Raw genomic sequence first — 14,207 nt, forward strand, 5'->3', positions numbered from 1 at the left:
GGGAGCCAGGGCTGCGACTGGGAACGGGGCTGGAGCAGAGCTGGGGGCTGGGTGGCACTCCCTCCCCACCCCCTGTGGGCACTAGCCCAGCTTTCGCACCACCCCCAAGTGTTCCTCTGTTGCCCCCCAGGGGGTTACACCCCACAGTTTGGGGACCTCTGTCACAGAGTCATAGATTCCAAGGCCAGAAAGGACCATTGTGATCATCTGATCTGACCTCCTGTGTAACACAGGGTGTAGGACATCCCACAAATAATTCCTGTTTGAATTGAGCAGATCTTTTAGAAAAAACATCCAATTGTGATTTAAACTTTGCCAATGATGGAGGATCCACCACAACCTTTGAGAAATTATTCCAGTTGCTGATTATGCTTACTATTAAAAATGACCGGTTTCAGAGGGGTAGCCGTGTTAGTCAGTATCAGCAAAAACAACAAGGTGCCACAAGGACTCCTAGTTGTTTTTACTATTAAAAATGTAAGCCTTATTTCCAGGCTGAATTTCTCTGTGGGGAGAGTATTTCAGTTCAATTTAGTGATATAGAAGGGAAATTCACTCCTGTTATTGTTCTCAATAACATGTTTTCATAAGTACCTGCAAATGTACTCTGAGAGTAGCCAGAAGGTGCAGTTAAAAATGTTAAAATATATAAAAAACTGCCTTGCTTCATGCCAAGACTGGTTTTACTGATTTCTTTATACAATATGCCTTTCAAATTCTAGGATAGCAGTCTATGAGATTTACTATTATACTGTGGCAGGAGAACTATCTTTAATTGTGTTTCTTAAGTATTTGATGTAGGTTAGGTAAATAAGGGTGAAACATATTTGCTTGAGTTGTCCTGGCCTTGCCCATCTGCGAAGGTTCAGGCAGCAATTAGACATACTTAACTATCTGGAGTTTACCCTTTTTTCCCCCAAACGGAAAGATTTGAAGTTATATAAAGTGACCCAAACTTTCCAGAAAAATTCTATCCTGGTCTGAGATGTGGCATGCAAAATGTCATGGGGATGCATTTGGTTTTGCTGAAGTCAGGAGGGGGTGGAAAAAGCTTCCCATTGAAGTTTGATATCTTTAACTGTAGCCTTTTGTGAATACAAGAACTAAAAAGGGACCCAGACTTCAAGTCCCCTGCCTCCCAAAGAAATAGGGGTCAGACATTAGTTCTGGATCTGAGTACGGATTCTGAACCCATTTCTTCCACAAAGTTTGGAGGTGTTCAGTTCTGAGAGGTTGATTCAGGCTCATCTCTCTCTCTCTTTCTTTGAAGAGATTAGATTTCTATACACTAGTCATTCCTGTGTGAACCCACTGAAGTCAGTAGAGTTGCACCAGCGATATGTGAATTTGGCCCAATAATGTCTAGAAATAATTTTCCCCCCAAAAAAGCAGTTTTAATTCTGTGTTTGGGATGTGTTATCCCCCAACCTGAGCTGTGTTTTAAGTTTGTAATCAGACCCCAAACTGAGTATGTTTCATGTGCTTTTGGCTTTGGTTTGCAAACGTTTTACTAGCACTGAGCTAGAACCAGAACCAGAGAAGGGTTGAGTGCCCTCAACTCCCATTGACTACAGTGGGAGTTGAAGGAGGGTGGTACATCTCAGGATCGGGTTCTTTGACCATTGAAGTCAAGGGAGGCTGTTATTTCAATGGGCATTGGAACAGGCCTTGGGTACGGAACTCCCCGAGAACTAAATGCATAAGGCAGAGCATAGTGGATCAGGGCAGAAATTTTCAAAAGTGACCAGTGATAGTGGGTGCTCAGCACTTTCTGAGAATCAGGCCCCTTTAAGTGATTTTGGGCACACAAAATCATTAGTCACTTTTAAAAATCTTGCCCAAGCCTTCAGAATTTTAGGGGGCTGAAGCTTCTCACACTTACACCAGTTTTACACAGTGTAACTGCACTGACTTCAGTGAAGTCAGTCCTGATTTACACCACTGGAAGAGCAATAACCAGGATGTAGGCCTTTTATACTACATTTCATGAAGATAGATTCTAACCCAGTAGTGTATAAGGAAAGCTTTGTGGGTTTTTAAGGGGATAATAAAGAAGGTAAATTTATACTATGCAAAGAGGCTTTTAAAAGTGTATTTAATTACTATCCCAAAACACATATTGTCCTTTATAGGAGGCAACCCATATTTCAAGAGCAAAAGTAAACATAACCATGATCTAGAATAACCAATATGATTTTCAGATATCCCTGGAGTAGTAAATAATTGAAAATCATCAGCTGTCTTGAGTATAAAAATAAATAAAAAATAAATTTGTGAATATTAAGGTTTTAAAAAACAATAGAGGACCCAATCCAGCACCCCCTACTCAGGCAAAATTTTATGGAAGTTGAAGGGAGTTTTGCTTTAGTAGCGACTGTAGGAACTGGGCTGTAGTTTGTACTATTGGAAGTACCTTATGAGACTCTTCCATCTAATAATCATTGTGGGGTTTCATTATGTCTCCTGATGCATATATTCATTGGTAGCACTCAAAGAGATGTAACTGATGGCACAAAAAATAGCTAAACACTGCTGCATTAAGAAGTAGAACACCTTCAACTTAAACTGGAAAACCTTTGGGGCAGACACCATCTTTTTGGTCTGTGTTTGTACAACACCTTGCTCAATGGGGACCTGGTTCATGACTGGGGCTCCTAGTGCTACCACAATACAAATAATAATAATAATATTTGCTAGAGAATGGGTTGTCAACCTGGGCATTGACACCCTTTTTCTTTACAGCTAGAGGAGAGGTAGGGGTCCTGAAACCTTATCTGTTTTAACACAAGGTCCTGGTATGGACCAGGTTAAGAACCACTGTCTTAGAGCATTGGTTTTCTCAGCAGAGGGCCAAATTTTGCCTTGGCATGAGCGAGCGCAGCTGCCAGTGGGTTCAGTGGCAGCTCATGTATAGAGGGCGTCAGGGCACTGCCCCACCCCCACCAAAGGCTTCAGAGCACTCTGCAGTTATTCAGAGATGGGCAGTGAATTCAGCACCACAAACCCCACTCAAAATCCCCACCACTTGCTTCCTCTCAGATCTTGACTGCACAGTCTGTTGGAGAGGAGAAGCGGCAGGAGAAATTGACAAGGAGCTGTGGGAGGCCCCAGAAAATCAAGAAGAAAGGCAAGAGGCTCAGGAGAAGATCCACTCTGGTGAGTGGGTAAATCTTGTCAGTCACTCCAGGCCTAGGAGGTGAAGAAGCCTCAGGGGCTTGGGACTAATGGGGAAGTGTGGCTGGGGGAGTAAGGAGAAATTCAGGTGAAGGGAGGGAGCAGGGAGGAGACTTAAGAGGCCAGGGCTAAGCAAGGTGGGAATGATGGGGAAGAGAAGAGCACCCAGAGTTCTGGGACTAAGTCGGGGGAGGGGGGCATTGTGGTGTGGGGGAGCCCTGGGGGTTTCTGCTATGTCCCACTTGCCCCAAAGTTCACCATCAGTCACTGAGTTGCATGTGCTTATATAACTCCTTCAACTGAAGTCATATAATTGATCATACGCAGATGTAGCTGAGAGACCAGTGAGTATGTCTGCCCTGGTAGCTGGGGCTGTGTGATTCTCCCCTCGAGGAGTCATACCTGTGTGAACTCCCACTGAGCTAGTCCACTAAAAACAGAAGGTAGCCATGGCAGGGCAAGCTGCGGGATGGGTTAGCCGCCCTGAGAATGTTTCTAGGGCCTCAGAGGGGCATGTCCTCAGGGCAGTTAGCCCCTTCTGCCACTCTCACTACATTGTACTTTGAGCATGCTAGTTCAATTAGAGCTGGCATGGGTATTCTCCTCGAGCTGGGAATCACACACCCCGTCCCTAGCTCCAAGAGCAGAAGTACCCTTAAGAGTAAAGCTATATTCAGACTAAGGACTTGGTGTACTCCCATATTTATTCCTCTCTCAATGACACTTCCAGACCTGATTTGCTGCTTTACAAAGATGGGTTTCAGAGTAACAGCCGTGTTAGTCTGTATTTGCAAAAAGAAAAGGAGTACTTGTGGTACCTTAGAGACTAACCAATTTATTTGAGCATAAGCTTTCGTGAGCTACAGCTCACTTCATCGGATGCATACTGTGGAAAGTGTAGAAGATCTTTTTATACACATAAAGCATGAAAAAATACCTCCTCCCAACCCACTCTCCTGCTGGTAATAGCTTATCTAAAGTGGGGGGTGAGAAAACCTGGATTTGTGCTGGAAATGGCCCAACTTGATTATCATACACATGGTAAGGAGAGTGATCACGTTAGATAAGCTATTACCAGCAGGAGAGTGAGGTGGGAGGAGGTATTTTTTCATGTTTTGTGTGTATATAAAAAGATCTTCTACACTTTCCACAGTATGCATCCGATGAAGTGAGCTGTAGCTCACGAAAGCTTATGCTCAACCTCAGCCTGGTCCAGTCCACACAAGAGATCCACTTCCTGGACACTACAGTGCTAATAAACAATGGTCACATAACCACCACCCTATACCGGAAACCTACTGACCGCTATTCCTACTTACATGCTCCAGCTTTCACCCTGACCACACCACACGATCCATCGTCTACAGCCAGGCTCTGTGATACAACCGCATTTGCTCCAACCCCTCAGACAGAGACAAACACCTACAAGATCTCTGTCAAGCATTCTTACACCTACAATACCCACCTGCGGAAGTGAAGAAACAGATTGATAGAACCAGAAGAGTTCCCAGAAGTCACCTACTACAGGACAGGCCTAACAAAGAAAATAACAGAACGCCACTAGCCGTCACCTTCAGCCCCCAACTAAAACCCCTCCAAAGCATTATTAAGGATCTACAACCTATCCTGAGGGATGACCCAACACTCTCACAAATCTTGGGAGACAGGCCAGTCCTTGCCTACAGACAACCCCCCAACCTGAAGCAAATACTCACCAGCAACCACATACAACACAACAGAACCACTAACCCAGGAACCTATCCTTGCAACAAAGCCCGTTGCCAACTGTGCCCACATATCTATTCAGGGGACACCATCACAGGGCCTAATAACATCAGCCACACTATCAGAGGCTCGTTCACCTGCACATCCACCAATGTGATATATGCCATCATGTGCCAGCAATGCCCCTCTGCCATTTACATTGGTCAAACTGGACAGTCTCTACGTAAAAGAATAAATGGACACAAAACAGATGTCAAGAATTATAACATTCATTAACCAGTCAGAGAACACTTCAATCTCTCTGGTCACGCGATTACAGACATGAAAGTTGCTATATTACAACAAAAAAACTTCAAATCCAGACTCCAGCGAGAAACTGTTGAATTGGAATTCATTTGCAAATTGGATACAATTAACTTAGGCTTGAATAGAGACTGGGAGTGGCTAAGTCATTATACAAGGTAACCTATTTCCCCTTGTTTTTTCCTACCCCCCGCCCCCTCAGACGTTCTTGTTAAACCCTGGATTTGTGCTGGAAATGGCCCACCTTGATTATCATACACATTGTAAGGAGAAAGAAAAGGAGTACTTGTGGCACCTTAGAGACTAACCAATTTATTAGAGCATAAGCTTTCGTGAGCTACAGCTCACTTCCTCAGATGCATATCGTGGAAACTGCAGCAGACTTTATATATACACAGAGAATATGAACCAATACCTCCTCCCACCCCACTGTCCTGCTGGTAATAGCTTATCTAAAGTGATCATCAGGTGGGCCATTTCCAGCACAAATCCAGGTTTTCTCACCCTCCACCCCCACACACAAATTCACTCTCCTGCTGGTGATAGCCCATCCAAAGTGACAACTCTTTACACAATGTGCATGACAATCAAGTTGGGCTATTTCCTGCACAAATCCAGGTTTTCTCACATCCCCCCCACCCCCATACACACACAAACTCACTCTCCTGCTGGTAATAGCTCATCCAAACTGACCACTCTTCAAGTTTAAATCCAAGTTAAACCAGAACATCTGGGGGGGGGGGGTAGGAAAAAACAAGAGGAAACAGGCTACCTGTCTTGTAAGGAGAGTGGTCACTTTAGATAAGCTATTACCAGCAGGAGAGTGGGTTTGTGGGGGAGGGGAAGGGGGGGCGAGAAAACCTGGATTAGTGCTGGAAATGGCCCAACTTGATTATCATACACATTGTAAGGAGAGTGATCACTTTAGATAAGCTATTACCAGCAGGAGAGTGGGGTGGGAGGAGGTATTTTTTCATGCTTTGTGTGTATATAAAAAGATTTTCTACACTTTCCACAGTAGGCATCCGATGAAGTGAGCTGTAGCTCACGAAAGCTTATGCTCAAATAAATTGGTTAGTCTCTAAGGTGCCACAAGTCCTCCTTTTCTTTTTACAAAGATGATTTCCCCCCAGTACTGCAAACATGACCTGGGATCTGGAAGCCAAGCAAAGTTCGTTCTGCCTATTACTGTATATGTGTAGCAACAGTAAAAATTCTGTACCAGATCCTCCAATGTGGCTACTTTGCACTGCACTGACAGCTGTTTCTGGCTGTAAAACTGGTTAACTCAGTCCCAGGACGATTGCCCCACAGCTGGTGTAGAGACTACACTACCTGCAGCTCTGGCTGTTTACACAGAATGAGGTCAGAGTAAAGAGGATGACACCCTCTACTGCTCTGGTCCCCTGAATGTGGTTTCAGCCCCTTGGGGCTGTTAGCAATCAGTCTAAGGCTGCTCTGACTTACACTGGAAGACCAGGCCTGCACACGATAGACTCAGTTTTGGAATAGCATGGGGGCGGGGAGGATTTACACTCCCGTTGCACACACATCTCAACTTGTGAGGTGTGCAGTTTGGCCAGATTCCAGAATCTGATCTCTGAGAGATTTTCTATATTAAAACAACAGAAGTCTATTTATTTTAATAGCCATTTAAAAATCACTGCCAACCCTTCCCTTTTGCTACCACCAGGTGAACAGAAATTTGTAGAAGAAGACGTAGGATTTGATCCGGAAGCCTTTCTCCGTGACGTGGGGCTGGAAGGAAATCTTGTATCCTTTGGCTTCAATGTCCATTTTAATGCAATCCAATAGGTCAGAAATGCTCGGCGTTGCCTTCCAAGGGCCAAACTTCACCACAGATTTCTTATCCATGTCCAAGCTGTTCAGGGTGTCGTGACACTTGGCTGCATCCTCCTCGGTCCTGACCACACACACTGTGACGCTGGACTGGCGGGAGGCTACCGCCTCCGCCCTGCCAATGCGAATCATCAGCTCAATGTTCTCGTTGTAGTTGGGCACGTGGGCCAGAAACTGCTTCCTTGCCACCACCTCCCCAAAAATCTGAGGGGAGTCCTCCAGCTGCTTGACCAGAGGCTCAATGTCATAGAACAATGCCTCTTTATACACATCCTGGATGCACTGGGTGGGCACCTGGTTACTGCGGAGGTATTCCAAGATGTACTTAAAATAGGTGCCTGGCCTGTCAATGAAGAACCTCCCCTCTGAGTCAGTCCTGAGCTTGGGCTGGCCAGTAAACATCTCTGCCAGCTTGGAGCCAGGGTGTTTCTTCAGGGTGCTTAGCGTTGTTGTGTACACCTCCCCGCCAATGTTTAACTCCACGATTGGTGACAGCTGCAATCACAGTGGGAAAATACCACACCCATTACATGTCAGAGCAGTGGGGAATTGGAATTAACTGGCTAGTGTGTCACTGCCCCCAAGTGGATGGGCTCAGAACTGCTCACCTCTGTATCTGAGTTCATATCCTGCTAATAGCTAACCAAGAGTCTGTCTAAGATACTTATATGATTCCCATTGCCATAATATCTAAGCAGCTCACATTCTGTAATGGATTTCTCCACATAACACCCCTGTGAGGTAGGGAAGTGCCATTATCCTCATTTTAGAGTTAGGAAGCTGAGGCACAGAGAGAGTAAGTGACTTGGCCAAGGTCACACAGGGACTTGAACTTGGATTTCAGATGAGTGCCCTAACTGCTGGACCATTCTGTCTCTGCATTTCCCATTAGCTGACGTGATAGAGGCCTATGCCTTGGGAACAGAAAGTGCTGAGGTCGCTCCCTGCTATTGTGAAGTTTCATTGAGGTGATAGCAACAAGCATGAGGACAACCAAGGATTTGTTACAGTATTAATAACTAAAGTTTTATTTTCCTCTCCCCTTAATTTGGGTTTTCCCTTAAGAGCTGGGACAAGAGCTGTGTGAAATTTTAGTAACAAAACCCCAAATTAGTTTTACCTATTTTGGGGCATTGTTATAAATCCCAAAACTGGACCAGATTAGCTGATCATGCACCACTGAAATGCCGCCATTTCTGGGGTGGAAGATAACAGCTGTTTATCAAGGCAGCCTAAACCTTTCCCATAGCGTTTAGGCCATGAAGTGAAGAAGAATATGGCAACCTAACACTACAGGGGAACTTACTCAAATTTGAATTTCTGCAGGCCATAATGTCATCACTTTTGTGAAAAATGCCATGGGATCCTTGAATGCCCAGAGAGGTCACAATCTTAGGCCTGGTCTACACTGGCAAAAACACCCTGAGCGCAGCAAATTTCCGCGCTGTAAAGCACCAGCGTAGACAGTGCACCAGCACGGGGAGCTGTGCCCCTCGGGGAGATGGTTTTTTCAGAGCGCTGGGAGAGCTCTCTCCCGGTGCTGCGCTGCGACCACACACGCCACGTTAAAGTGCTGCCGTGGCAGTCCTTTAGCGTGGCCAGTGTAGACTAGTTACTTCTGATGGCTCCTCCAGCAGCACAATATCCCCAGTGCTGAGTGATGAAAAAGTGACACCTCCCCACTTTCTGCAGAGCCACTTTATTCAGTGCTCAGTGCAGCAAAGCGTGTGGGGGGGGGAAGGATGGTTTTCTTGTTTATTTAAAAGTCAGGAACCAAGCAGGTTTGTGTTCTCTAACACAATTATTGCTGGAATGCAAGTCATGTGCTCTAAACTGCTACAACCACACCTAGCTGCTGGGAAAGCATCAGGCACAAAACTGATTTCCTGTTGTAGCTCATCTGCTCTTTTTCGTCCACATAGGGCTTGATCATGTAAGGATCAACTCCAGCAGAACTAACTGCAAGCTTAAAGTGCTTTGCTAGGTCAGGGCCCAGGTGCTCAGGATTGAGCCTGTAGCCAGAAAATGTAGGGGGAACATGAAGGTTACATATAAGCTTAGGTCCAAGGAACAGTGAAATAAAAAGGGCCTGATTCTCCATTGCCCTGCACCTTGCACAGTCATTTACACCAAAGCAAAGTGGGTGTACAATGGTGTCATTCACATTGGGAATTATTTTCACCCACCTGACAGAGGTGTAAATGACTGTGCCAGGTGCAGGAAAAAGAGACCAAGACCCAACAATACTTATATAGTGGAACCTCACTTAATGTTTTTACACTAGCCCACAAACTCAGTAAGTCCCACCTGAAAACCAGCAATTTCACCCCACTTCCCAGCAAAGATCAAACAGCAGGGCTGGGAAGCGAGGTCTTGTACTGCTGAGCCTTCGCTCTTTTTACAGAAACCTTTACAAAGGGTTGTCATCAATGACTAACAGCAAACTACTCTGTCAAAGGAAATGAACACGTTTTACAACTCACTAATTAGTAACCCTTGGTAATGTGGTCTAGTGGCTAGAGCATTGGCTTTGGACTCAGGAGACCTAGGTTGTAGTCCTGCTTCTGCCACTGGCCTGCTGGTTGGCCTTGGACAAGTCACGTCCCAGCTCCGTGCCTCAGTTTCCTAATCTATAAAATGGGGATTGTGATACTGACTTCCTTTGTAAAGCACTTGGAAATCTCCTGATGACAAGCGTTATATACCAGCTGGGTATTATTATTGGGGACTCTCACTAAGGGCAAGTCTACACTTAAAACACTCCAGCTATGCCACTGTAGCACTTCAGTGAAGAGGCTACCTACGCTGTGCACGTAGGTACTCTGCCTCCCCGAGAGGTGAATTCTCCTGCTGACTTAGCGCTGTCCACACCAGGGGTTAGGTCGATTTAACTGTGTCACTCAAGGATGTGGATTTTTCATACCCTGAGCAATGTAGGTATACCAAGCTAATTTCCTAGTGTAGACCTGACCTAGGTGTCCTTAACATTAGCGTGAATTAGCAAACCTGCTATTCTAGTCTGGTGTCAATGTTCTGCAAATCTAAAATGCTAGGATAACTTCCTTGCAATTGTCAACTATATAATACCCCATCGAGCAAGAAAAGCTTGTGTTTTTGTTTTTTTTTAATTTTCCAACAAATACAAGTTAAACCCTTCAGTTCAGGAGCAGAAATCACTGCCGAGTGCAGGCCGTGTCATTGTCAGAACTCTTGAGTCTAAGTTGGAGGCACCATTATGCTCAGAATGGACAATGTGATCAAACTGGAACTAAAGGCTTTTCATAAAGTCACCTCTGGGTCATATCTCTGGGTGCTGGCTGACCCCTGCGTCTCAGAAATGGCAAGCAGGCTAAAAGCAGCATAACATCCAGAATGGGGCAAAGGAGGATGCTGTTCCCACCCCCAAACTGCGGAGACCCCCCACCAGGCAGAAGATTGCCAAGCCCCCTCACCGTTTGTAGACTGCTCGTGACTTGTTTCCCCAGGGATCGGTGCTCAGATGAAATGCTCATCTCCCCCAGGCCTGCAGGGCAAAGGAAGGGAGCGGGAGGCTCAGAGGTACAAGAGGAACTTGCTGCTTGGCACTCAGATCAGGGCTTCTCTCTGACTCTCCCGGCCTCTGCCAAGGGGTACAGGATAGCTCCAGGCTCCCTTCTCTAATTCTCCCTCAGCTTCTGTGCAGTGGCTCAGGTCTGTTCTCGGCTCCTGTATGTGACTCCAGCCCAGCTGCTGTCCTAAGGGCGCAAGTGTGCTCAGGTGCTGCTGTGCGACAGCTTACAGGTGTGACAGAGCGGGGGGGGGGGGGGGGGCTGAGCCTGTAAGCGGAAGTGTGTATTCATCAGCCCTCTGGCAAGTCGCACACAACACCTTGTGAGGGGCAGGGTGGACCTGGGCTGAGTGCCCAGTGCATCCGCCTGTGATACAGTGCAGTGACTAAACCCCAGACAATCCCTCCCAATGCACAGAGCCTGTCCGGGAGCACTGCCATGTGTGACAACTCTCTGGCTGAACTGGTTACTCCCTGCTGTCCCTGCCCTTTGGCCTTCTCACTCTGTTTAAAGACACAGTACGTGGGTTAGTCTGAACCTTACAGCCCATAGTTCACATGCGCTTTGGCCAACGTGTCCAGACTCGGATGCCCATACGTGCCTGTGTTTTTCTGGGGTGCTCAGACATTCATTAATTGGTGCAGGTAAAATAAGATCAGAGCCGAAGCTCCATTCAACCCTGAACCTTTTTTGATAGTTCACAAACGTTTGGTTAACATCCTCGCCTCACTGCATTTTTCATACACCTGGATTCACCTGGGATCAAAGGTGGAAAGTACCAGAAATTCCTTGGTTGTGGTATTGCCAGCCTAGCTGGAGTCAGGCAGCATCAGAAAACTCGTGGGGGGAGGGGAGGGGAATCTATGCTAATGAGATTTCCAGCCAGATTTTTAAACCACAGAGGTTCAAATAAGAGTGAATATAAACAGGAACTCTAAAGGAGATAGGGTGACCAGATCTCCTGCTATTATCGGGACTGTCCTACTATTAGGGACTTTGTCTTTTATATGCAACTAGTTGCACTCTATCCTCTGGAAAAAAAAAGTATCCCAATTTTTCCCACTTGCTATCTGGTCACCCTAAAAGGAAAGGAGAGTGCTGAATCCAAGACCTGACCCAAAAACGTTGCTGAAATTCAGATCCATAGCAGAATCTTGCAATACAGCCTCATCTCTGCTCCAGATTTTTTGAGGTTCACCTGTTACGTCAGAGGCCAGTATATCCTCTCCTTAGTCTGTCTGTCTTTCTCTCTTTGCACCTCATTCCCACAGCTGGACTGTGTCAGTTTGCAAATGTTCATGCCAACTCTTTTTTGGTTTTGCTTTGTGTGGGTTTGCATCCCTCTCCCCCGGCAAGAACCAGGCTTTAAGGTTTGATCCAGAAAGAAGCTTGCAGCACAAAGTGAAAGAGATTTGAATTTGACTCGTGTCACTAGTTTTTGAAATTAAACCCATCATCAGCCAAGGCTTGATCAAAGCTAGGCCAAGATTCCACTGAATGACTCATGCACCTGAATGAACCTTTCAGTGAACTTGGCCCAAGTCTTGACTTTATGATGCAACCCAGACCAGATGAGTGTGACATCCTGTTAGGTTATGTTCAGAGCTTCCTGCACAGCTGTAACCATTTCTCCCCAGAGATCCTCACGAATAATCCATGTCTGAGTTACTATGCATTCTTTTTAGTGCAGTGCTTGGATTTTCTCTTGCCAGGCCTAAAGAGTTAACAGAGCTGAGTGCAGTGAAACCTGAGACGTCCTTGGAGGTAGGAGGTTGTGTGAGCCTCTTAACACATAAACAATCAAGACTCACTGGAAAACAGTGAGGGTTGGCAGGTCTGAATTTTCTAGGTCACTGATTTTTGCAAATCCCATTCTTACATGGGGACAACTCACTTATGCCTTTCGAACATCCTGGATTTAATTCACTTGTAAACCTGAAGCTGTTGACTGATATAAATTCAAAGTTCGTTCTGTACAGTGAGTTTTTGTTACTGGAGTCACCAGCCTCTGTTCCTGCAGTTGCAGGATTGGATGGATGGAACCTCACCTCTCTGCCCTTGCAAACTTTTAACTAGAGCAGTGGTTCTCAACCAGGAGTCCGGGAGCCCCAGGAGGGCCTTGAGCAGATTTCAGGGGGTCAATCAAAATAAACCAGAGAGGGGCCGGTGTTAGACTTGCTGGGGCCCAGGGCAGAAAGCCAAAGCCCGAGCCCCACCACAGGGGGCTGAAATCGAAGCCCGAGCAGCTTAGCTTTGTGGGGCCCCCTGTGGCGTGGGGCCCTGGTAGGCAACTGCCCTGCTTGCTACCCCCGAACCCTGGTCCTGGCTTTTAATCTACTGGATATGCAGAAAACGTTGTGGCACAGGTGGGGCATGAAATTTTTATAGCATGTTAGGGCCCCCCCCCCCCAAAAAAGGTTGAAAACCCCTGAACTAGAGCATGGCAAATAAAGAGGGGAGAGGTTAGCTTTGTTAAAGCTCATCAATAGGATTTTCCAAAACCAAAATCAGGGGTGCTTATGGCCGCCTCAGGATCTGAACACAGGCCCTTCAACAACACAGCACAGATCTCCCCCACTTAAGCAAAGGTGGTAGCAGTAGTAGGCTATTTCCTCTGGTGGACCAGCCTCTTGAACGGGTTACAGTTCCTGGGTCTCAGCCTCCATTCTCTTACCCCTGCTTTATGCTGGGGTCACTTACACCAGCATGTGACCCTGAAGAATCAAGGCCAGTGTTTGTGAAGCATTTTGAGTTGTCTGACTGAAAGGTGCCATGTCTGTGAGCTGTAGGATCGTTGTTGCTCTGCTGCTGAGCTTGCAGAACCCTGCTGACAGCATGGCTAGTTTTAAGATGCTGTTTCACGGTCCTAGTATATGAGCTTCTCCCAGTTGAATTTTTTTTGTTATGGGTTTTTGATTTCCAACTGCCAAATCACTCCTGTTTGAAATGGGTTTAAGAACCCCTTCCCCCCACCCTTTCTCCCCAGGGGGCACGTCACTGCAGAGTTGTGGGCATTGTACACCTGCCTCTGAAGCTGCTAGAACTGGCCCCGGTAGAGACAGTGGGCCCACTGGTCTGGCCTGTTTGGCTGCAGCCCTCCACCCTGTGGGGCTGCAATTGACTCCTGCAAGTAGCTTTGAACTGTCAGTGTCTGACTCCGGAACAAAGTCCTCTGTACTAGCACTGCATGGAAACAGTTGCTCTTGCAGCCTGGTGCTCTTCTCTTTTCCTCCCCGTCGAAGGGAGGCTACTGGGGAAGGTGTGGGGAGAGCAAACAATGCCCTGGAAGAGCACAGTCAATGATTTGGGGGGGATGAGAGAGGCGGAGCTGAGAGAGGGCTCTCATCCCCCCCCAAAACACTGACTGTGCTCTTCCATAGCTCCCCACAGCCTGCTGGTTTGCGTCTCACTCTCCCTTGGGAAAGGGAAAAAAGGCAGAGAGCTTGAAAGGCTCCATAGTCTAGAGTGACAAGGTTCATGGGTTTCCCACCATCGGCATCTTCATTGTCGCTGCTATTCTATGTGCCCCAGGAAAAGCCACGGCGACCATTGTTAGGGCAGTTAGTTAGGCTCCTCCTTTAGGGGAAGTATAGCCTA

General features: G+C 46.6%; 1 protein-coding gene across 1 annotated transcript; it reads right to left on the minus strand.

Moving 5' to 3' along the window:
- Window positions 1-6,831: 6,831 nt before the first annotated feature.
- KCTD14 (potassium channel tetramerization domain containing 14) lies at window positions 6,832-10,772 on the minus strand. Its single transcript, XM_084617539.1, has 2 exons — window positions 10,515-10,772; window positions 6,832-7,557 (listed from the first exon to the last, which is right to left on the minus strand). Exons 1-2 carry the CDS (start codon window positions 10,572-10,574, stop codon window positions 6,886-6,888), a joined length of 732 nt encoding a protein of 243 aa, XP_084473665.1. The 5' UTR covers window positions 10,575-10,772; the 3' UTR covers window positions 6,832-6,885.
- Between the last annotated feature and the right edge of the window lie 3,435 nt (window positions 10,773-14,207).

Source organism: Lepidochelys olivacea (assembly GCF_965140295.1).
Source record: "Lepidochelys olivacea isolate rLepOli2 genome assembly, chromosome: 1".
Taxonomy (NCBI): Eukaryota; Metazoa; Chordata; order Testudines; family Cheloniidae; genus Lepidochelys; species Lepidochelys olivacea.